We start from the raw sequence: 23,433 nt of genomic DNA on the forward strand, positions 1-23,433 counted from the left end.
TCAATGAGGAGGAACGAGGGTTATTGTTGTATTCTGATATATGGGATTTATTGCTGCCCCTCAGTGGGGCCCTGCACACGGAGCCCTGCAGCCACCAAGAGAGCAGGTCCTGCAGCCACCACAGCTTCTGCCTGTGCGGGGTGGGGGCCCAGAGCACCCACAAGTGCAGTGGGGCCGGGGAGTGCGCCAGCATGGGAGAGCTCGGGCACCTTGGAGCCTCACCTCCTCACTCCTGGGCTGTTTTACTTCCTTCACTGTCCAAGTCTTCATCTTCCTCTGTGTATAGTGCATCCCTGTCCTCCTCTTCCTCCTCCTCCTCTTCCTCCTCCTCTCGAGCCAGCAGCTTCTTGAAGACCTCATACTCCTCTGGGGTGGAGCGGGCCAGGCTGGCCAGGAAGTCTTTCTCCGGGAGCTGAAGGATGTCCTTCAGTTTCGGGTTACTGGTTTGGGTCTGGCCTTTGTGCGGGGTCTGGTAGAGCCCCCGGCGCTCCAGGAAGATGTGCCGGTTCCTGAGCTCGGCAAAGGGCATTCGGAAAAGACCGGCCTTCACCATCTCCTTCTGCTGGACTCCCATCCTGAAGTACACGTACTGCGGGAGGGACAGGGGGGGGCTTCACGCACAGCCCCGGCCCCGCACCGCGCTCCTGGGCCGGGGACCCGCCACGCAGGAGACGCGCTCCCCGTGGCCGGCCGCCGCGGCGGGCAGCCCGGGTCCCTCACCTGGAAGTGGTGGTGGAGGCGGCGCGGCTCCTCCAGCAGCACGGCGGGGCAGGAGCCCAGCACCTCCCTCAGCTGCTCCGCCGTGAAGAGGCACTGCTCCCGCAGCAGCCGCACCGTCGCCTCCATCCTCCTCCGGGGCAAGGTGAAGAGCTGGGGGCAGCGGCTCACCGCCCGCTGCAGCTGACCTGCGGGCACCGGGGTGAGCGGGCCGGGAGGTGCCGGCCCCCCCCGGCCCCCCCGCCGCCCTTACCTCCGTCGAGCCCCAGGCGCCGCAGCTCCTGGGCGCGCTCCTGCAGCCGCTCCGTCGGCATCCGCAGCAGCGCCGGGCTCCGCTCCAGCAGGCCCAGGGCGGCCTCGGCGCTGAGCCCCAGCAGCAGCAGCTGCGCCGCCGCCGCCTCCCGGCGTTGCGGGCCGAGCCGGGGCTGCAACCCCAGGAGCCGCCGGGCCTGCTCCTCGCTGAAGCCCATGGCCCGCAGCCCCGCCGCCTCCCCGCAGCCGCGGCGGGGGCGCAGCCCGGACGCGGCGAGGAGGCCGCGGGGTACCGGGGCCCAGCCCGCCGAGGCCGCCCGCCCGCAGCCGCGCAGCACCCGTCCCGCCATGGCCCGGCGCGGCGCGGCCGCCGCGGGGAGGAGCCGGAGGGGCCCCGCCGCCGCCGCCGCGCTCCTCCCCCGCCGCGGGGGCCCGGGGCTGGAGCGGTCACGGCCCCGCTGCGGGCGGCGCTGGGGAGCCGAGGAGTGTGCGTGTGGGGAGCCGGGCCCCCCCGACCCCCGCCGCAGGGGAAGGTCCAGCTGCCCGTAGCCTGCCTCCTCCCGAGTACCGAGGACGAACGCGCCCTCCGCAGAGCAGCCCCCGTGACCCACGGGGGGGGAGCGCGGGTGGAGCGGCAGTGGCGAGCGGCCGGGGGAGCCTGTCACGAAGCAAGAAGCAGCAGCCGGCTGCCAGCCCCTGAACTCGGCCCGGGAACCGCTTTGGATCGAGGCGGCCTTTCCCCAAGTCGATCACCGTGCGGGCGGGATTTCTGCCGCCGGTAACCTCCGCCCGCCGGGGCAGGAGGGGGAGCAGGTCAGGGCCCGGGAGCCAGGACGCAGCCCACCTCAGTGCCGCCGTTAAGCTACAGAATACATTTTACCTTCAAGTCAAGTAGTTACACGTGTTCGCATGGAGATAACCGCGAGGCGAAAGCTGGATTCAGAGAGCTGATCTTTAACATTTTAGGTGGCTTTAAGGGACGCGATGATCCAGCAGCAGCAGCCGTGAGAACTACCCCTTTCCCATCCCTTACTTCCAAGAAGTCTGACTCTGGCCGAGCTGCACACTGAAATGATCTTATTACCCATGTCTCAATATTGTGAATTGCTTAAAATTCTCTGTATTGAATCTAGTCTTTCTCTCCAGTATCTTTATCTCATCAAAATCAAATCTATTTTCCTGGATAGAGAAGACCCTGACAAAAAAATAAAGGGGGGGGGGGGGGGAACCCCCCTACATCGTGCAATTCTGTGTCTGTTTTCGAGGCCTCTTTGTGCACACAAGCTCTGAGCAACACACAGAGGGCAGTCGACTGCGACAAAGGTGTTTATTCATTCACTTTTCAGAAAGAGTGAAACTACATATAAAAAAAAGTAAGAACAGCCAATAAAAATATATTCTGAGTTATGAACAATTTAAACAAGACATTAAAAAAAAAAAAATCTTTGCCTCACAGCTTTAAAACAACAATTATAAATGCTTCTTAGTGAGAAGCTTTTCGGGAGGACTCGTGCCCAGGCAGAGCAGCTGAAGGCTGCCCTGCCTACTGCTGGGTGCTGACCACCAGATCTTCCTACAAGAGAGAAGTCGTAGCAATCTTTCTACAAGAGAAAAGCACTTACAATTAATTCCTGTCGGTTCCCGAGTGACAGCATGTGTCCTGCGGTGAGGGAGTCACTGTTCCACGGGGAAGGACTTGTGCTGCGGAGAGGGAGGGCCGTGATGTCCCAGACCCGAGCCCTGGCACTCCGCAGCCGCTGCTGCTTCCCGGCGGGGATCGGCACGCTCGCAGTCGGGCGCGTTCAAGCACGGCTCTCTCTCCACACGAGGAGCTGGGAGCCTGTCTGCGTGTGCGCGCTCACCAGAACCGGTTCTGAATCTGTTGCTTTCTAGGGAGAAAGAGAAACAGCGAGGGGTGAACCACAGGTCCCGCCGGACACGGGGCGTATCTTCAAACCGAGCACATCTGGGTATCAGCAGGACACCTTCTGATGAGAAGTATCTTGCTAACCACAGCTCAGTCTTCTCTTACAAATCATTCCTGCGTGCTTGGCGGGCCCCGGCTGGAGGAGAAAGCCTTCAGAACAACGCCTCACCTGTCTCAGCAGAGACGTATACCTCTCCCCAGGTATAATCACCCAGGTTCACAGGCTGCTTCAGCCAACGGTCCTCCACTAACACGGCTAGAGTGGTGCGCTGCTCTGGAACAGGATGCAAAAGCCCAGCCATTAGATCCATGAGACCTGGGGAGAGGCAGCGGTAAGAGGAACGGCTCAGGCGGTATTTTAGGCATGCTGGGAATGCAAGATATGGTTTATATTCAAAGAATGTAGATTGTAATTACAAATCCTCCCCGTTAATCCCTCGCGCAGTACTGTTCTACCACAGGCTTAGTCACATGTGCTCAGCTCTGGGAACGATCTGAGATTTCCAGGTTGTGAAAACAGAGAACCGAGCGCAGAGTTACAACAGTGAGGAGGACAGAAGTAGAAACGAATGCCACAGAGGCAACCCTGACTCGCTGTTTCCAAGCCCGGTCTTGTCCTGCGGTCACCCCGTGTTTGAGCTGTGATTAAAGATGCCCTCAGGGTTGAGGGAAAGCTTCCAGAATTTACCAGTCAATTGCGGCACCCTGAAGCCTTATAACCATAGTGCTCCCAAGGACCCCAGAGAATTGGTTGATGAAGATTTCTTTAGCCTGACATGCGATTAGTTTTCTATACCTCCAACAGAAAACAAGGCCAATGTATTTTTCCTGTGAGGTCAAGCCATACAATTCATTCAGAAGTTATAAATTAACACATTATCATCCATCCCAAAAGTGACATGGCGTTGATTGGCGATAGTTCAAGTGAGATAAAACTTGCATTAGAGTTACATGAGTGCCATTATTGATCTTAAAGTTATCTACTAGAGTGAACCTTCCCATCGGGCATTATTTGTTCTGGTTTTCTCAGGTATAAACCTCACTGAAGCTTGACAAGCTGATAGATTGAGTCATCATAATAAATGGGAGGCCTGGAATTTGAAACTAATAAAACAGAAGGCAGAGAGCTGTATTCATCACAGGCATGAAGAACTGCAGAACTTCCCTGAAAAGGATACCTTGGATAACTCTGCTTCAGTGGGCAGCTTTTAAAATCATTGCAGAGCACATTTGGAAGCATTTTTCAGTCTTTGCCTTTACCTCCAGGGAATAAATACTGCTCGTACTTTCCCAAGAGATCTGCTCCTCTAGAAAAGCAAATGGGAAAAATTCACCTTTTGACACAGGGCGAGGAGGATTCAGGGCAGCTGCCATGGCCTCCTCGAGCTCACAGAAGGGATTCTCTCCAAATACTAGGGTATAAAGGGTGACACCAAGTGACCACATCTCCAGCTCAGGGCCGTGGTACCTATGCAGAGATAAACTTGCGTAAACTCAGATTGCAAATACGTAATTGTGTGCTAAAGAAAGTAAAAAGGCAGCTGATAGCCCTTATTTCTTATTTTTAACGTAGGAAGTTTGTGAGAATTCTAATAAGGTTCTCACGTGTTTTTGAGAAGTCTGTATTATCCTTCTCCATGAAAGAAAAACAACCAAAGAATGGCCAACCAGTTTCAGTCGATGAGTATGTATAATATGCACCTAGACTTCCACATGCATAAGCTGGTGACAAGAGAACTTAAGCCTCCTCCTTCTCCACCATAAGCCAAAACTATCACGGAAATATTTAAACGGAAGATCAGACACTTCAGTGGAATCCCATTTACCCCTCCCATCCCTTTCAAAACAGAAGTTATTTGGAAATAAGTATTAACTATCTAGATTCCATCTGAGAAAAAGGGACAGTTGCTTCACACAGTAACAGGCTGAATTCCCAGGGCAAGCGCTGCTTCATCTTCCACCTCGTTCCCAGCAGGGATCTCCTCTCCTCCTTGCATGGCTTATTCCTCCCCGCCCCGTTAAAAGGAGCTGCCTGAAGGACCCACGAAAACAGCTGCGAGATGAGAGCAAGATAACAGACTTGTACGTACAATTAACGTTTACCACCCTGTGATGGTAAGGTTCCCTCCAAGAGTGGGTATGAGACTGCCAGCCTCCAGGTAAAGAGCACTCAGAGGAGGAGAGAATAGGGAAAAGACAGCTAAGATTTGGGCAGCACATCCAAGACAGCAGCAAAGCTGCAAGGGAAGAACCCTTGAGTCCAGAGGAGCACAAAAATCAATGGGGAGGTGAACAATGATCAAACTGCAAAAATTCATACGGGGAAGCAAGTGGGAAAGAAGGGAACGGACGAGATGAGAGTGGGAGAAGTACAAAACAGACATGGTAAGGGGCGGATGCTGTACAGCAATACTTGCTTATACCACCTCTCTAAAAGAGCAGCTTTTGGTAGAGACACGTCAGTGTGCGTTCATACGCAGGTATGAAGAGAAGGTTAGCAAGCTGATGTCCCTATTATGAAAGATTAAGGAAAAAGGACACATTCAAGTCACAACACAACTCATCCAGACTCTTCTACCAGGCTGGAAATTAAAATCATAGGCTTGTTCTTGAACTCGGCTCTGCACTAGGACAGACATCAGTACAAGGCTCTGCAAAACATCTGACCAGAATAAGAAAGCCTGTCAATAGACTTGGTCAGAAACAACTTTGTGTGTATTCAAGCCTTCACAAGTAATTTCTGTCGCTGCAGTGCCCTACTTTATATGCATTCAAACCTTTACAAGTAATCTCTGTCACTGCAGTGCCCTAAATCTCACTGCAGTTTTCTGTGGTTAGATACTTTAGCAGAGTGCCAATGGCCAAGCAGCTTGGCTTCTCTATTCCAGCCCTGCACACACATCTCTGGTGCGACAGACACAAAAATTACTTGTCAGAGGGTGACATACGGTTTGCCGGACAGCACTTCTGGTGAGCAGTATTCAATTGTCCCACAGAAGGTATAAAACAATTTGCCAGGTTCCAGGTAGGCAGCTGAACCAAAGTCCACTAATTTAATTGTGAAATCTTCAGCAATGACAACATTTTCATCCTTGATATCTCTGTGAAGGATGTTTCTACAGTGGAGATACCCAACTGCTGATACAAGCTGAAAGAAGAGGAAAGAACTAGGTGTTACTACACAGAGGTGTCCTTCTGGATAATCTACGTGGCATCACAGAGTTCTGATAGCCACATTTTGGCTTGTTTTGACACTACGTAAACAAGATATAGAGCCTAATTTTGGTAACTGAAAACGAACTCAGGCATGCCTGTCAGCATTGCTGCAGTGGGTGTTACAATGCTCTTGGGAGAGAGACTTAAAAAAGCCTTTGCTTGCTTTCCTCTTACAAATGTGCAGGAAGATGGCATGCTATAGTCACGATGTGCTTGTTTTTTTAGTTGGAAGCATCAGAGCTTACTGTTACAATCCTGCAGGTTACTCTATTTTTATCCCAGCTTCATTTGGAGGGTCCTTTGATTTCTCCAGAAGGATATTACTGTGTGCCTCCGATACTGCAGGATGACAAAGCATTTAAGAGTGAAGTTTGGTATAAATAATATAGTCACTCCTAAATTCCATTCTTCTTTCTGCACGATTCATGCTATAGTGCCATAATTAAGAATAGCACCAGAATTATATCACCTTGGAGACAATCGTGATCCCTACCACAATACATTTGAGCAAGAAAAGCAGATGGCTGAGGGAGAAAAGTTTCTATTTATAATACAAAGCTCCCTCTGCAGAGAAATACTGTACAGGTCTGAAGTAACAAAGCACCCCTACAAACTCAAGGTTGGTTTAGGAAAGGGGCTGATCAGTCAGAAGTCGAAAGGGACCATAGACTGCAATTCATGCATGCACACTGCATGGCAGACACCGAGAAGGTGCGTCACTTCGGCTACCATCTTCCATCAGCACCCCAGGCGAAGGGAGTGCGGACACAGCGGTGGGTTACCACGTGCAAAGTAATTCTTGCATACCTTAGAGCAAGGAATTTACTCCAAAACACATGAGGGGGAATTACTTGAGGACTGCCGTTGAGGTTAACTCAACGAACAAAGGACAATTCAGCTCTCAGGCAAGCTCCTGACTCACAGTAAACTACCTTGAGTTATTTTGCATTATGCCACGTTAAAATCCAAGATGATTTCTTGATTTTAAATTCCTTAAAAAGAGGAGAGCCCTTTACCCCCGTAACCAATCTAAAACAAGCATTGATCTAAGCGAGGCTTGGGGCAACTTCTGTGCGCTTTCCTCCTCCCACAGAGGAAATGTGACTGCTACATGAACGGGCATCCTGGTGACAGGGAGTGCGTGCTGCTACAATCACAGCCAAGAGGCAATGGCTTTATAGGAAATCCTCACATGAAGTAAGGGCCTCTAGAGGTTTCTTTGTTACAGGTTTCTAAGTAAACCTTAAAAAGGTTTCTGCAGGTAGCATTTCAGTTAGCTAGAAATCAGCCCTACAGAATGGTGAGGAAAAGTTCTGCGGGTATTGAGCATGACTCCGATTCAGCATGCCTGCTGATTTGCCAGCAATTCCTTTGAGTGAAATAGGGTCCTGGTTCTTATACTAACCAAATCTTACCTGCACGTAGCAACTGTACATTCCCAGCTCTCACCTGTCGGAATATATAGCTCGCTAATGGCTCATCCAGGTTGGGCTGATTATCAATGAATGTAAAGAGATCCAGACCAGATCCATGCTTCTCCATCACCAGCTGGAAGAAGCGTTCATTTTCAAATACATCCAGCACCTATAAATAACAGACTTTTTAAATCATGTGCTTCATCCTCAAACTGCCTTTTTTTTTTTTTTTTTTTTTTTTTTAAACAAACACTGCTCTCCTCTTGGAGATTTAATCAACATATATTACAATCTTTGAAGTCTCATTTCACCGAGCACAAATGTTTCTTGAAAAAAGAGCGTAATTAAAACTGAGAGCAGAATTAAAACCAAGAGGAATTCTCTTGGGGGGGGGGGGGGGGGGCAGAACCAAACCAAACCCAACAACCCCAAAACAAACAGGAATCAAGGTATGTATCCAGATTATTTACTGAACTAGTACATGTTCAGATGTGACATCACACTTCAAAGATATGCATCCTATCATCTTGAAATAACGTACAGGCTTTTTCTTCTGTTAAGAGTCACACCTTTAGATCTATGTTTACATCAATTGTTTGGGGTAAAAGTGTTGAAGCAAGCGATAGTCTGCTGGAACAAACCCTCCAAAACAAAGCAGGATAGGTAGGTTCCTTTCTTTCCTGAAAAGGTAGATTTAATACAGGACACTTGTTCACTCCTGAAGAGGAACACGAGACACCAAGTATTCAAAGGAACCACCTGATGCAGTTCAAACTGCATTCACTCCGAGTTCACTGTACCTTAATGATACTGGGGTGCTGCAGCTTCAACAGGATTGCAATTTCTTGAGTAACTCTTCCCAGATCAGGATCATCTACCCAGCAGTCCTCAAGCACCCGCTCCTTCCAGATGAACTTTACGACAACCTACACAGACAACAGCATTCAGCATCACCTGCAAAAGTATGGCTTTCAGTGTTCGGTAAGTTAATTTCCAGGAAAAACGTTAGTGAATCATATTACTAGAAGGACAGAAGTAACCCAATGTGCATTGCTTATAGTGTCTTTAAACATATTTAAACTAATTTAGTCCTAGAAGCCAAACGATGCACAGAAACGGAATGTATTTATTTTCTTTTTATTGATGCTCTGAATTCCAAAGGCTTTGACAGGCCAGCTCTCTTATCAACCCAATTACACCAGCGGTGACTTCTGGCATAGGGGTACAGTGGAGGGAAATGAGCACTTAGCATCCATGCAGAGAAACATCAGAGCTTGCCTCTCAACACCCAAAATACTTCTGCTGATAAAGAGGAGGGTCCCATAACCCCAACATGTCTACTCCACATTCTTGAGTCGTGGCACGATATAGACTTTGAAGTTTGTCATTCTCTTTAGTAACGGAAGACTAAAACCTGTAATTCTGTTAAGCTTAATGTATACTTCTTTCAACAGGTTAAATTAGCTACACGGTCAGTCTCATTCTGTGCCTGTTGTCTTAAGTAACATTCATATACTACATCAATGGAAACATTTTGCTGTCCTGTTTCCAAGAGGTTAGTGATTTCAGATTTCTGTTTAAACAAAGGAAAACCCCGAACTACCAAATAGCAGCTTTTAAAAGTTTAGTGTTGACAGAATATGAACACTCTAACCTTTCAGTTTTCATCCTAAATAATTATTGCAATGAGATCTAAAAGAAATATTTAACCTCCTGGTGATCTTTCTTGCCCCTGGCAGTCCAGACAAAGCCAAAAGATCCTTTGCCAATAAGACTGAGAGTGTTGTAATTTTTTGCGTATTCTCCCTCACATGCCCTTAATCCTTCAAGCTCTTCAGTTCTTCGGGAATTCTCAAAAAGTGAAGTTGATCTGATGGCCTACGTACAGATTAAAAAAAAAAGCAAGAAAAAAAATGAGCAAGCCACAGAATCATGTTTATAAAATGAAGTAAATACTGAAAAGAAAGTACACATTTGCAAGAATAGCTAAAAGGAGTGATCTTTGGTTTTGACAGCAAGAACTGTATGTTGATGTAACCATCACCATATGAAATAAGTTAAGTCAACAGTGAGCTCTCAGCAGCTACAAATACTGCTTAATTCATAGAAAGGTAAAGAAAACAGAAGCATATGCACCTTAGATGCTCACACAACATTCTCTGTGCAAGTATGAAAATGAATTCATTGTGTTCTATCACCACATGGTAATTTTATTTGATGAATAAAAAGTACGTTACTTTCAGTGTTGTAATTTTTCCAGGTAAGTGTATTCTAGATGGACAGAACTAAAAAGGTGCTGCTCTAAGCCCTGTCTATAAATTTGGCGATTTCTATTTGCCTCAGTAAGCTAAAAAGAGTTAGTATATAAAAGACATTAGACTACCAGCATTCACCAAACTTTCTGGTAAGATAGCATTTGAGTTCTGTAGATTGGTCTCTTAGCAGACACGAAGAGCAAACAAGTTCAAGGCATAGCCTCCTAAATTTTGACACCCCAGTAAAATCCCTAGGAAAGAAACATCGCATGCCTTCCTACCAAGGCCTGCAACACCGCATGAGAAATTAAACACAACAGAAGTTTTTCTTGCTCTGAGGATAGGGCTTGGGGTTGTTTGTCTCAGCGATTATTAGGTTTCTCCACCAAAGAAGGCGTCTAAAATGCATGGTAACAGAACACCTTTATGACATACACAGTATTGCATACTGAGAGGAAACACAACAAGTCTCACGGGGGCATTTGTTTTGAATAGTGAAATTTGGAGTTACACGTGAAATGATCAGAACTACTTGTACTTCGACATACATGTGCATGTACATGGAAGATGATTTTCTAAAAGGAAAACAAGAGCCATCTTATTACTCAGCTCTCACAGGTCTCATAAAAAATATTCCAAATAGCAAGTTTTGCCAATAGCCAACCTTTTCACTCAAATATCTACTTTATCTTCCAGCTCACTGATTAAAGGCGAGGCAGGGGAGGGAAACTACGTGTCTAATCTGCAGTACATTTCAATAAACAGCAGCTCCTTAGAGTCTCCTGTAGATTGGAACTGTCACCACTACACGTTACACATGTGATATCTAAATATGTAAGTACTTCTCTGTTAAGGTCATCATAAAATCCAGCTACGTAAAGATCTAGGGAATGCATACATTTATTCAAGGGATCTAGAAGATCACCATTATCTATTTCATTTGATCAAAGATACTGTTTTCCTCTACAGCCTTGGTCAAAGCACTGTCAGTTTTACATCCCACTACTAACAGAAAAGCAGGCCTGAGCAGTTCTGTGTTCGGGTTTTATGGCCTTGACACGTACCTACTGTTCAGCTACGCGGCGTTAGCTTTTTGTACACCATCCCGAATGCAGCATCTCAGGAGGCAGCTAAAAACTGCAGTTTTCTTTTGTTGACACAAGTCAGTCAATGAAAGTTTTCAGCCTAGTATTTCCTTTTATAATAATGTTGTGTCACTGATGCCAGTGTGATTACATTGATTTAAAAATTAATCTCACCACACTGGTGCAAACCTCCATTGTAGAAGTACTTAAACCAGCCTAAGAACAAATTTAGAATTAGGTGCTTTCATTGTTCAGACTGGAAAGGTAACTACACTAAGCCAAACACACACTACCAGAAATGTTACAAAATAGCAATTTGTCCTTTTTACAGCAAAGAAACATTTCTTTTGACATAAAAATAGGGAAACAAAGAAACAGCAATATCCACCCACCACCTCATGACATTATTTTAATTTGACAAACTTTTCGACTTTAGCTTCAGCTTAATGGTCAAACAAGGAGAGAAATGCTCAATATTATACAATGGTAGGATTTCTTACTTCTCCAAGACTGTTTGTAGAAAGATCAGCAATGGACTGGGCAGAGCTTGCTAGACTGGAGAGCAAAAGCTGAGTCTTTGCTACAGCTTCCTTCTGGCTCTGTAGAAGATCTTTCACCACCCAGACACAGAAAAAGATGGCAGGGTCCTGCAGTTCTACACATTTCACTTCAAAGAGTATACCTGTAGAAACCGGTGAGGAAGTTAAAATGGTAGAAGGAAACTTTAGTGTTGAAAGAGACCGCAGACATTTTAGGACAAAATTCCGAGCCCTTAACAAAGTGAATTCCTCCAATATTCATTTAGGGAACACCTAGTCAGTAAGGAATCATCAGAGGGGCTGACAAAAGCACAGCTATTCTAGAGATACTCGGCGGCTACCTCCATAGTTCCCACCCCCAAGCAGAAACTTTTGTCAGTGTCCAATTGTGAGTATTGATTTCACATGGTTATTCTAAATTACATAAAAATGGGAATTTTTATACACCAAGCTACAGAATCCAGCTGAAGGAGTGAATGAAACACATTCCATTACACAATTTAAATACAAGTTTTACAATGGAGTTTATATTTTCTGTTCAGAAGAAGTTATCAGGTTCAAATCTTTTAATTGTGTTTTAAGAATATTTCTGACTATTCCATCTGGATTAATTTCTTAGTAACTTTGTATTTTATACCACCTGCTTTTCCAATATCCTCTGAGTAGACTTAAATACCATTTTTTCTTCTAGATGCTAGAGCTTCTTCCTTCCTCTCCACTGTGAGCTTCTAACCAGAATCGTCTGCCTTCTGCAAAAATGTGGGTGAAACAGAGCATCCCGATAAGAGTTTTGGGAAGGGGAGAAATAGATTTAACTTACTTAATTGTGAACCATCTCTGTGACAGCAATTCCCAGTGTAGCTGCCTTCCAGAATCTCCAAGGTCAACGGAGCTGCTGGATTCAGCCTTTCGTCTTGTTTCACCGGGGTCGATGTTACTTTTATCTCCATATTTTGCTGCCCGTGCAACTGACAGTCTTCTTCAGGACTACCTTTGCTTTTCAGTGGGTTTCTGTTGACGTTGTCCCCCCCAGTCTCTGCAAGAGTTTCAGGCTTCTCAAGAAATGCTTTGGAGGATTCTTCAGAGTTTTCTAAATGCCTTCGGGAGGCCAGCCACCCAGAACCATCTTCTATGGCAACACCATTCAACAGCTGCTTTTCTCGCCCAGTTGAAAAGGCACTGTTTTTCTGAGTTAGCATATCGCCTACAGCCAAGTCCAATGCATTAGAGGAGGATGCTCCTACAAGAGCTGCAGTAACACCTAAACAATTGTCTGAGTTCCCCTTGACGCCAATATTCAGACCTAGTACCTCAAGACCAGAGCAAAGACAGTTCAGCTCAGTGTCTGATTCTTTAACACCTTCAAAGGTTGTGGCAACTCCTGGTGCAGAAGCACTGCAACCCATTTTATTTCCTGAGCAAAAATCATGGATAGCATTTCTTCCATTTGCAAAGAAGGATGAAGCATCATTTAGCAGGCAGTTTTCAACGACAGCGTGCTCAAGACCGGAATGTTTTGCATCACACATCAAGTTTGGTTTTGACAACTGCCCCGTACCCATATGGCTTTGAAAGCCTTCTCTGCGGTCCGGCGTTGTCCCAGGCCATGGCTCATCTATTGTTGGTGTTCCAGGTGAGTTACAAGTCACATCAGAGGGCAGCTTAATTGGGCCATAGGATGTGGTATCTAGATTGTCTTCTAGCCTAGAAGAAACAGGCGACCAGGCAACATTTACTGAAGAAGCTTGTCCCCATGCATCAGTGGAGTGCTGATGCTTCAGCATTTCATATGGTAACCTACAGATCTGCTGACAATTTACTTCCTTGAGGTCTTGATGATGAACTTGTAATTGGTTAGGCAAGATACTAGTCTCGCTGGCATTTCGAGTCTCAGATGCACCAGATACTGCACTATCACTGCTTCTTACTGGAATCTTCATGTTCTGACCTAAATCCAACTGTTCTGAATCAGATGATGTGGGAGAGAGCCTTGCAGAGAGCATCTTTTGAGAATTATTTGATCCTGCAGTTTCCACTGTTCTACACTGTTCCGCTGCTCTGATTCTGTCAAGCCAGGTTTCAGGGTAAGGCTCTCTATGGTGGGCTGACAGCCCCTCGGTAGCAATGCTGTCTTCACTGCAAGGATTCAAAGTTATTAGTGATATCATGATGACAAAAGAATGAGAAAACCATCATACTGTATACTACCCACTCTTCCGTTACTATGGTCACTATTTAAAACCTGCACCAAGTGTTTTATTTTTAAGTTTAAAAGAAAAAGGCAGAAAGCTGTTGGCGCAGGCATCCAAAATCCTAACAAATTCCATCTTGACCAAAGAAGAGCAGGTACACTCGAATGGCACTCTTTCCCTACGGATTTCTTCCTTCTCTAGCTCAATTTCTAAATATATATCATAGATCATTTACCACAACAAAAAGCCAATACCCATGGCAGGATACTTCCAGTCCTGAGAACAGAAGATCCCTTGTCTGTCCAACAGAAGATGGATGTCCCCATCCATCAATTTAACCATGGTTCACTGAAGCCTATAGCATGAGGTATTTTACAAACATTTCTATTAGGGAAAATGCAGAGTAGAAAAACAATCCATGCAGCAGAGCACTTACAATCCAAGTACGATATGAGAGACATAAACCCAGGAGAGCACAAAGAAACAATGAGACTATCAGTCTCTTTAAAAAGCAGCAAGAACTGTGCTGTAATAGTCTATATATTAAAAAGGGCAGTAAATATTTTCTGAGGGTTAGAATTGTTAATGTGGAAGGCTTAAAATTTGACTTAAGATAAACCATGTGCATCATATAGGTACTCGTGCAGAATTTCTAACCTTGTAAGAGGAAAAAGACCTAGAAAGGTACAATAAAAAATGGCTGGACTCCAGTAGCACAGTACCCTGTTTTAATGGATGACCTGACAGTTACGCCATGCACCGGAAGGAATAACATTTAGAATTCATTCCAGGTAACCTGACTTCAGTGCAACACCAGCTGGTGGATACCATGGAAGGAGATAAATATCCACTGTTTCTGATCTAGCAAAGATAGAGCCTAATTGCCTTCCCCAGCCTGGGTGAAGCACTCAGTCCCCTTTAGAGATGGAACTCTAAAGATGCAACTTCACAATTGTAGGTTGTACAGATCTAAATAAAAAAATCAAACTGTAGGCAAAACTCAACCTGTCTTGCAAATAGCACTCAGATTCTAAAGACAGCAAAGTACGGAAGGCTCTTGTTACACCTTCCCACAGACATCACAGAGGTGAAAAAACACTTTTTGCTGTGATTACCACCATGGCTCTTCATTTTTCAAAGTGAATATGCAGTCCATGAAATGCCTACCTATTAGAGGGTGTGGATGCCACTTTAGGAGGCGAGGGAGTAGAAAAGAAACTGGTCCCATTCTTTTGTGTAGTCTCATCATGTATTAAATTGTCGTCTTTGTGTCTTCGTTCCACTTTCTGCTCTTCATCTCTTGACAGAAGGCTTGCTAAAGATGCAGCCAAGAAGCTGCTGTCTGTACCAAACAAGAAACAAAACCATACCAACTTAGCCTTTTATGTTTAGGCTTCAGAGACTACAGTGATTAAAAACAACCTTGGAACTGCCTTGGTCTGTCTCGTCCCGAAGGAACTGAGTATAAAAGACTTGATTAGGGCAAAGTGGTCCAAATCTGAGCACTCCACTCTACTTTGGCCTGAGAAGTCATCACATGCAGGAATCTAAATGTTTCAGGGCTGCTAAAGTTTGCCTTCCTATCAAAGCTCTTGGACAAGTATTAGCCTCCTGGGTTAGCTACTTGGATTGAAGTTGAGACCCCTAAAAAACGGCCAATGACCACACAAAGTCTGGAAATAAAGTGATCATACAAATAGCAGCAGCAAAAAAAAAAAAAAAAGCCCCAAACACACATACACTCCCTATTCCAAGCACTTAAAATGAAAATGTTTAGACTGCATTTATATAACTCACTGAAATGGCAAGACAAAAAGTATACAGTCTAAACATGTTTAAGAGAAAGAATAAGACAAGAACTTCTTTCCTTCCCCAGAGACAACAGATCAAAAGAGAAAAACACGAGTTTGTAAGATGAAGTAAACCAAGTATTGTTAACGAGTGAACAAATCTAGATTCGAATCTAGAACAATCCTTCCATTTAGTAAAGGCTGAGTGCCAACAATGCCTCCTCACTGAAGAACTTAATTACTCCTCGATTAGAGGCATCCCTTCATCAAAGAATTACCTAAGAAATTGCACACCCTACTAACTCTTCTTTGTTCCAGTAGTGTGCATTGGTTTCAAAGCAGATGTGCATTTCTAAGCAAAGAAAAGAGAAAAAGAAAAAAACAAAGGAGACAAATCCAGCATAAAAGATCTCTTGCGATATGGATGAAAGTATGCACTTGCTTGTGTTCTCTGTTTTGGGCAGAGCTAGCTAGACAGACAGATTTGGAGACATGAGGCTTCCTTGCTTCTGTTTATTCCTGTTGTGTTCAGAGAGATACAATTGTGATAAATTCTTTGTAAATGCAGCGAACTGCATCAGAGGAATATGTGATGACTCCTTAACTGAAACACCACAGCAACATAACATTGAATATTAGCCAGCAACATGAGCCAATTCAGAAGAATATTAGAATTTTCCCTTAAAATATTAGTCCTAAGTATCTACAGCTCTGCTGCAATACTGTCACAAAAGCTATATTTTACTCGTCTTAAAATACTCAGAGATCCTAACAGGGGAGGGAGGGAAAGGGAAGTGCTCATTAAGTACAAAGCATTCTCTATTAACAGTGTCGTTTCCAACTTGGATATTCAGTTTCATCTTCTTAGCAACAAAGAGAGAAGCACAACCTTGGGTGAACAATTCTGTTCACCTTAGGTGATAGTGGAAATCCAATTTAAAGACTGCACGGAGGTACATTGCTTTTACAAAGCATGTTCCCATGTTCATAGGCAAATCTCTCGTCTCTATTCATTTTACCTTTGTTCCAGCAGCCAGAGCCAGTTGTATGGCAGGCAGTAACATCTTCAAAGATGCACTCACCCTCTGTCCCCGTGGAGTCGTCAAGAGGAGGTAATGGCAAAGAACAGTCACTGCTTCTCTCCATGTTGTTATAGAAACCAGGGATCAGGAACGTAATGTTCTAAAACACAGAAAGAAACCTTAAAAAGCTAAGCTGACTCTCACAGGTTGGGGGCAAATGCTAACAATCCATGTTTGTAGACCTGATTTTGATGAATAGCCAGGCAAAAGCGATCCACATGACTGATGGAGAACATATACTTGAAAACCATACTAGCTCCTCAGCACTGCAAGACTTAGCAATTACAGCAAGGGAATTTGCGTATCATCCTACAACTCACTCGCCGAACACATGGAACACAGAGGTTTTGTGACAGACAGAGATGAGTGTAAAAGACGACTTTACAATTCCAATGGATACGCTGCCAGACATAGCAGTCTTTTGGGAGGGATTAAAACTCCTATCTTACCTTTCCCAACAGTTCTTTCTTCTCATAGCCAAAGAGCATTAAAGCAAAACTATCCTTGATGCCACAGATGCTTCCATCTGACTGGACAGTAATAAGACCACTGATGGTGGAGAAAACCACGACTGTAGCAGAGTAATGATAGTCTGTGAAAGAGCCTTCTTTTTCTGTCTGTGCAACACCATCTTTCGGCACTGCCGCTTGGTTCTCCTCCAGAAGGCTTACGTGCAGCTTTAAACTGAGAGGAAACATGTTACCCTCTCTGGATCGGCCTACAGCTCGCTGGATCCTGAGGTTCTAAATTAAAGAAAAAAAAAACAAAAAACAAACAGAAAACCTCTAACTAACCCAATGTTTTGGTTTTATTTCAGTATTCATATAAAATTACACAGGGACGTTCTCAGGAAAAAGGAGCAGGAAAAGAAAAATGAACCAATCCCGTGTATATCAAAATGAACAAAGTCTGGTTTTCTAAGGATTTGGAATCCGGTGTTGAACTCCTGTATGAATATCCTGATGATGAAGACCAGGAAAGTCCATGCTGCGGCTTTTCAGCAAATGAGGCATTAATAAGGCCTCTTTCAACTATCTAGCTGCCCGTTTTCATGGCATTTGCAAGATCTGGGTATTCTTTAGACTTTCACGCCTCAGACAGACATGACTGAAAGCAGCTAAAGAATTCAAAGGACTTTTAAGGAGCTGCAGAGACAGCATGCTTTCTTAAAAAGCCAGGATTGGAGAAAAGTGTCTTTCACCAGGACAGATTCCACAGTGAGAGGTCAGGGCTTGGTCTCGTTAGGAAATATTCAGACAGCAGCTCCATAAATAAGCAGCATACCCTTTTTCAGGGGACTTACACTTCTCTCTGAAAAGGTTTTCTTCTGTTACATAAGGAGGGAAAAGAGCGCGCACCTGTGTTCTAAATGGGAAGGGTATGGAAGAACGTGGTTGGTGCTTATACTATACCTTTGGGATTTTTTTGCCTAGAGGAGGGATCTGCACAGAAGGAATCAGGTCCTTTATGTGGAGCCCAACTACTTCCTCGAATCTTGGGTAGCCATGGAGATGGGCAAAAAGGAGGTCACATGATGTAATCTCTCCCTTGGGAAGAAAATTTACAGAACTATTTTAATTTTAGCATTTTAGCCCCAGTCCACTCAATCCTTTAACAACAGTTTCTGCAAATATCTAAGCAAATAGCAGGAAGTTTCATTCTGCAGTCTCTTTGTGGATACAACTACCTCAGTAAAAGCAGACACAGCATAATGCAATACTTCTCTGACATTATCGTGCAGAGAGCCTGCCCTTTGCCATAGGGGAGAAGCAGGGGACTCCAACGCGCCTCACAGAACTTTTCCTCAGCAAGCTGATCCCTTCACAAGGGCACCCCTGCCATAAATAACCAACCCCCTGCCAAACCGTCACTGTTCAAGTCTAAGATGTCCCCGGAGGAGAGAGAATGTATTTTAACGTGACTTGTCGAATATGTCAAGGTGAGCCGCATGGGTGACACATGCACAGGTCCTGCACGTGCAATCCCGGTTTCAGGCAGTGCTATGTGCACACTTCACGTTCACAAATAGTAACGTGCCTACTGGCTTTTAGACGCGTTTCATTCGCACATAAACTCTCACAAACTGCGGTCTCATTTGATCATTAGGAAAACACTCACGTCAGCCCTGAAGGAAACAGAAGCTGAAAGTCTTTCCACTGGTTCCAGCACAACCACACAACACTGGTTGTCCTTGCTTCTTATGCGCCTCAGCCAGACCGAGACAGGGATCTTCTCTTTGAGACGGCCTGTAACATCCACCTTTCCACAGGATTCAGAGATATAGTCATAATTTACTAAGACTGTGGTTACTTAGCAAGAATTTCAAATGAGAATAAGATATTGAGCCAAGATATCTCCCCGTCATTGTTAGAAAAACATTGTTTCTTGACTACTTACTAGTTTTTTATTGGAAGAAACGCAGTTTTAATATAGAGATGAAAAGGTTTGCAAATAATCCACTGATCATACACAAAATGTCATTGTTGCTTTTGTTATCTTCTCTCCCTGCCTCAGGAAGACTAAAGGCATTTCGTTCAGATTAATAAATGTGCCAATCTAATACCTTGCATTCAGTGAGAAGTGCCTTTCAGAGATGCCTTATTTAAGGGATGTCCCATGGTGCTAATGAATACTCCACATTAGCAACATGGTTCTTACTTTCAGCTGCAAAAATAGCAGTTTAATTTCTTGTGGGAGAAGATTCTTCCCAAATCAGAAAATGTTTATTTATCTTATAACCTGCAGTGTTCATACCAAGCCTTTTAACATTTTTATGTGATCTTGACAGAATGGGTTTATGAATTACACAGTGACTCCTATAAAGTACTTGGAATGGCTGTAGCTTAGAATTAGTGCCTTTATCAGACATTTAATTTTAATCCTGGATTTCACCGAATCAAACTTAGATATTTTTTCTTCCCCTGTATCCAATTGAGGATTCAGGAAGATCAAGCTCTGAGATGCTGACAATTTCAGTACAAAAATAACACACCAGCAAGAATGTGAGCTCATTTTCCAAGTATTTTCTAGTGACAGCTCCCAAGAGCAGCAAACGAAAATAATTTTGAGACATTTCTCATGTACTTCTCTTCTAAATGACCCCACTATAGGCAAAATATCAGTTCCACTCTTTTGCACCAACGAGGGTGTTTTGGCACAGACATTTCACAGTATTTGACTGACTTGTAACTTTATAATATGCACAATGCAATTTAAGATAATTTTTTAAATATTTTAAAAGACCAGACAATTGGGAACTTTTCCATAATAGGTTTTTCCATGTTAAGCAATTATATTGATTTTTTTTTTATTTTTTTAAAATCTAATGTCCTTTAAGTTCTGATTTGGTCAAGTCATCATGACTATACGTGTTGGCAGCTGCAAGGCTCTCACGGGTGCCTCCCAAACCATCTTCTGCCCTTTGAATTCTCACATCTGCAAACTTTTAAACCAAACAGTCCTACAAATGACATAATTGCCAAATGCCCATGAAGTTAAATATATCAGGAAATGATATTGAAAATGTCAACTCCCCCCCCTCCAAACCCCAAAACAAAGCCTACAAAAACACTGTATATGGTGGGGAATATTTCCTTGAACATTTCACGTACCACAGTTCCTGAAACCAACGATGAACGTTCATCAGTTTCTATGTACTCCTCACCCACAGCTTCCCATACCTCTTGACTGGATTTGGATATCAAGCGAGACAGCTTTTGTCCAATCAGTTCCTGACTACTGCACCCAAGCAGCTTGCAGGCTTTGTCGTTAGCCACTAGGATCTAGAAAAGTGGGAAAAAAAACCCCCAAAACACAAAAACAAAACAAAGAATAAAAGCTGTAAGTTTTGTTAATAGATCACCATCTCCTCAGGTTGTTGCTTTAATGTCTTATAATATCCCTGCCTCTTGGTGGAAATGGAGTGATGCTTTAAAATTCTGAATTCTTCAGAAACAGTTCACTAAAGCTTCTTATTCTAGGACATCCCTTGCCCACGCATTTTCTTGGCTAAGAGGGTTTGAGACATGGCTTTCCTTTTAAGTTTCCTGCTTTCTTTTAACTGCCTACCCGCTCCAGCCTCTTGTGTCGTTTCAATAATTACATCCATGGAGGTAAAACTACAAAGTTGTATTTGCAAGCAAAGCCTGGGCAGACCACAAAATTTTATCCACACCTGAAGGCATGCAGTAATCACACCAGTCATCGACATACTGAAGCCTGTGTTACAGACCAAGTCAGCATTAAATGCCTTTAAGATGGGTAAGCCCGAACTGTCAGTTCAAGCTAAAAATGGCACAGCTTTTTAAAGTTTTCAGTACTCAATTTTATATGAATGTTTACTCTCAGCACAGAAACAGACAAATTCTCTCCCTCCCAATGCAAAAGGCATATTTACTGGGGCAGATAAAGAGACCTCGTGCCACCACAAACCCATCCCAGGGTTGGGACTTAACAGACAGAAGGCTTGAAGCACATTCTGCTTTTCTTCCCTCATGCCACTTCACAGCTGCACTCTTCTTTATTCCCTTTTTCTCTTTGAAAAAAGACTCAAGACATCCATGCTTCTGATACTGTCTTGTATATTTTGCTACCTACAACCTGCAATGAACATAAACGTGTTGTCAGTCTTTAGAAGACTACTGAGCTTGAGCAGACTATAAAATGCCTTCATGATGCTCTGATTGCCTGCAGATACACGTAAGAACAACAGGCATTTTAGCCTGTCTGATGTCATACAACCTATACCAGTTACGGTCTGCTTAGTTTAGCAGTTACTACTGCAAATACCTCTGTTGTGTTGACATCCACGGTGAAGATGGCTGTGTTTGGATTGCGTGCAGCAGTTGGGAGGTGCTGGCTGGATTCCTCCACAGCGAGGGCATGCAAAAAGGAGCAAGAAGCAGAACTTCTAATGGAAGTGGAGAGAGAGGCAGAATCCCACTGAGCCCATGAGTTACCAATTTTGCTGGTACAAATGTTATGAGCTGCTAGTGAAGACAAACAGTAAGAGCTCCATTTCTCCCCTGTGAGAAGATAAAGATCAGCTATGTAGCTATAACAGACTACTACAGGAGTATTAGAGGAATGAATTTAAAAAAAAAAAAAAAAATCAGTTGTCAGCTGAAGCAACTGTCAAGTAATCCCAAAATATACGCTTCTAGATTTTTAAAGAAATTACAAGAAAATAAAATCAATGAAACTAAAGAAAACAGAAACAATTCTAATAAATGTATCTTTTTGAATCACAGCCACTGGAACAATTAAACTCAGTCCGTAGGCTAGAAAAAAACCTGCCAACATCCATAAGATTCAACCAGACTAGTTAACTTTTACTTTTCACTTAACAGGGTTTAAAAGGTTTTGAAATCTCTCAAGTTAAAACTGAAACTGTTATTAAATATAATTACAGTAAGTGTTCCAGCCCTTATTAAATACTGCATTAGTCAGAAGCCAGTTAATTAACTGTTCACAAGACGTGACACTGAAATACCTGTGCCCACACCAATGTTCTATGTTACATGACGCCAAGTGATGGTACTAAAATTTTCAAAGGTTCTGCCTGTAAAAAACGTTTCCCTGGGAAGTGGCATCAGCAGCCAAATGCCATCGCTCCACTCCCAAAACAGTAAGCAGCTTTGAAGGTTTAGCAGTACTGGAAGAAGCATTATGAACAACTCATCAGAAGGACATCTCTGCATTTATGCACCGCATACAGTATGCATATGCTCACCATGATAAAACAGGGAGACCTGTATCTGGATGCATTGTAAACTGCAAAGTTCTTCCCCTCCTAACAGGATCCAGTATAACAACATCTTTCTCCTCATTTGGAAATTTTTTGTGTTTTAGATAATAATACAAGATGGCAGGGTGGTCCAATGGCAGCCAATAAAGGTTGCCCGGGGACAAGTACAAGTGCAGAGCACCTATACAGCAACGCGTTCCCTGTAAACTCTCCCAGCCTGCAGTAATCTACGGCTCAAATGCTTATGAATGAGTGCTTTCTGGCATCTACTTATTGCTATTGCCTCTAGGTTTGGGGGAGGGGAGGAGGAAGATCTGAAATCACCTGAAACACATCACCTTAACTGACAACACGCAAACTCAATCTCAAAATATTGTGCTCACCAGGCAGAGATGCTCTAAGCCGGCAGAGTTCAGAGAGCTGGCTTTTCCTGCTTTTGCTGGCCCAGGGGTAGGATCTACTTAGCTTATCAGAGTCATTCAAGTGAGCAAGGACTAAGCCTACTGATGAAGGCAGAAGGCCCCCTTCAGAGGGGCTATAAGCCTCGGCTGCCATGATCACGCTCTGGTTGCCACGCCACACCTAGGGAGCCACCATCTGTAACAGAAACATAAGAAATTCAGTCAGTCAGGCACTAATGCTCGGGACGCTGGCAGGTTGACGATGCCTTCTAACCCAAAGCACAGCCCTGTAAGTTACGGCAAGACTGCCGCTCATTCTTGTGTGTCCCGATCAATGTTTGGTCTGTGTTGTTAAGGCAAAGGTGACTCTATTGACTATTATCCTGCCCAGGCAATATAGGATACCTGTGACTGACAGGATGCTTCCACCATATTTCTGTAAGAGCTACCAAGCACCCAGCCGGCACTCTCTCCCCATTCCTACTCCTTTTAAAAGCAAAAGCTTTGGTAATTAGGGAAGTAATTCCCAGTTTTGAGTCAACAAGGGTAGCACAGCCTCCCTCCCACCCAGGGTGCCGCCCGCACCGCCCACCCTCCTGGGGCTGCAGCCCTAGCCCGCCGGCAGTGAGGTGAGGGCCCGGCCCGCCCCAGCCCCACCAGGACGGCCACGGCTCCTCAGGGCGCTCACCACACTGCCGGCGGGCGCGAGGAAGTGGAGGGCAGGACTGGGCAGCTGCGTCGCCCAATAAGTGAAGGCCGTGGGAGAGCGGCACGGAAGGGAGCCAATGGGGCGCTGGCGCGGGAGGAGGCAAAACT

At 44.6% G+C, this 23,433-nt stretch overlaps 2 protein-coding genes across 2 annotated transcripts; both read right to left on the reverse strand.

Moving 5' to 3' along the window:
- Position 1: 1 nt before the first annotated feature.
- MTERF4 (mitochondrial transcription termination factor 4) lies at positions 2-1,233 on the reverse strand. The gene is made up of 3 exons (XM_050902505.1): positions 971-1,233; positions 721-905; positions 2-589 (listed from the first exon to the last, which is right to left on the reverse strand). The coding sequence occupies exons 1-3, from the start codon at positions 1,185-1,187 to the stop codon at positions 227-229; spliced, it is 765 nt and encodes a 254-aa protein (XP_050758462.1). The 5' UTR covers positions 1,188-1,233; the 3' UTR covers positions 2-226.
- A 1,067-nt stretch (positions 1,234-2,300) lies between these two features.
- On the reverse strand, positions 2,301-23,332 carry PASK (PAS domain containing serine/threonine kinase). Its single transcript, XM_050902496.1, has 18 exons — positions 23,306-23,332; positions 22,600-22,813; positions 21,259-21,494; positions 20,082-20,252; positions 18,589-18,729; positions 17,883-18,017; positions 16,920-17,213; positions 16,471-16,570; positions 14,766-14,940; positions 12,227-13,110; positions 11,368-11,549; positions 9,238-9,405; positions 8,328-8,453; positions 7,562-7,696; positions 5,845-6,044; positions 4,231-4,364; positions 3,066-3,212; positions 2,301-2,858 (listed from the first exon to the last, which is right to left on the reverse strand). Exons 2-18 carry the CDS (start codon positions 22,769-22,771, stop codon positions 2,644-2,646), a joined length of 3,615 nt encoding a protein of 1,204 aa, XP_050758453.1. The 5' UTR covers positions 22,772-22,813; positions 23,306-23,332; the 3' UTR covers positions 2,301-2,643.
- Positions 23,333-23,433: the final 101 nt, after the last annotated feature.

This window comes from Gymnogyps californianus, chromosome 10, assembly GCF_018139145.2.
Source record: "Gymnogyps californianus isolate 813 chromosome 10, ASM1813914v2, whole genome shotgun sequence".
NCBI lineage: Eukaryota > Metazoa > Chordata > Aves > Accipitriformes > Cathartidae > Gymnogyps > Gymnogyps californianus.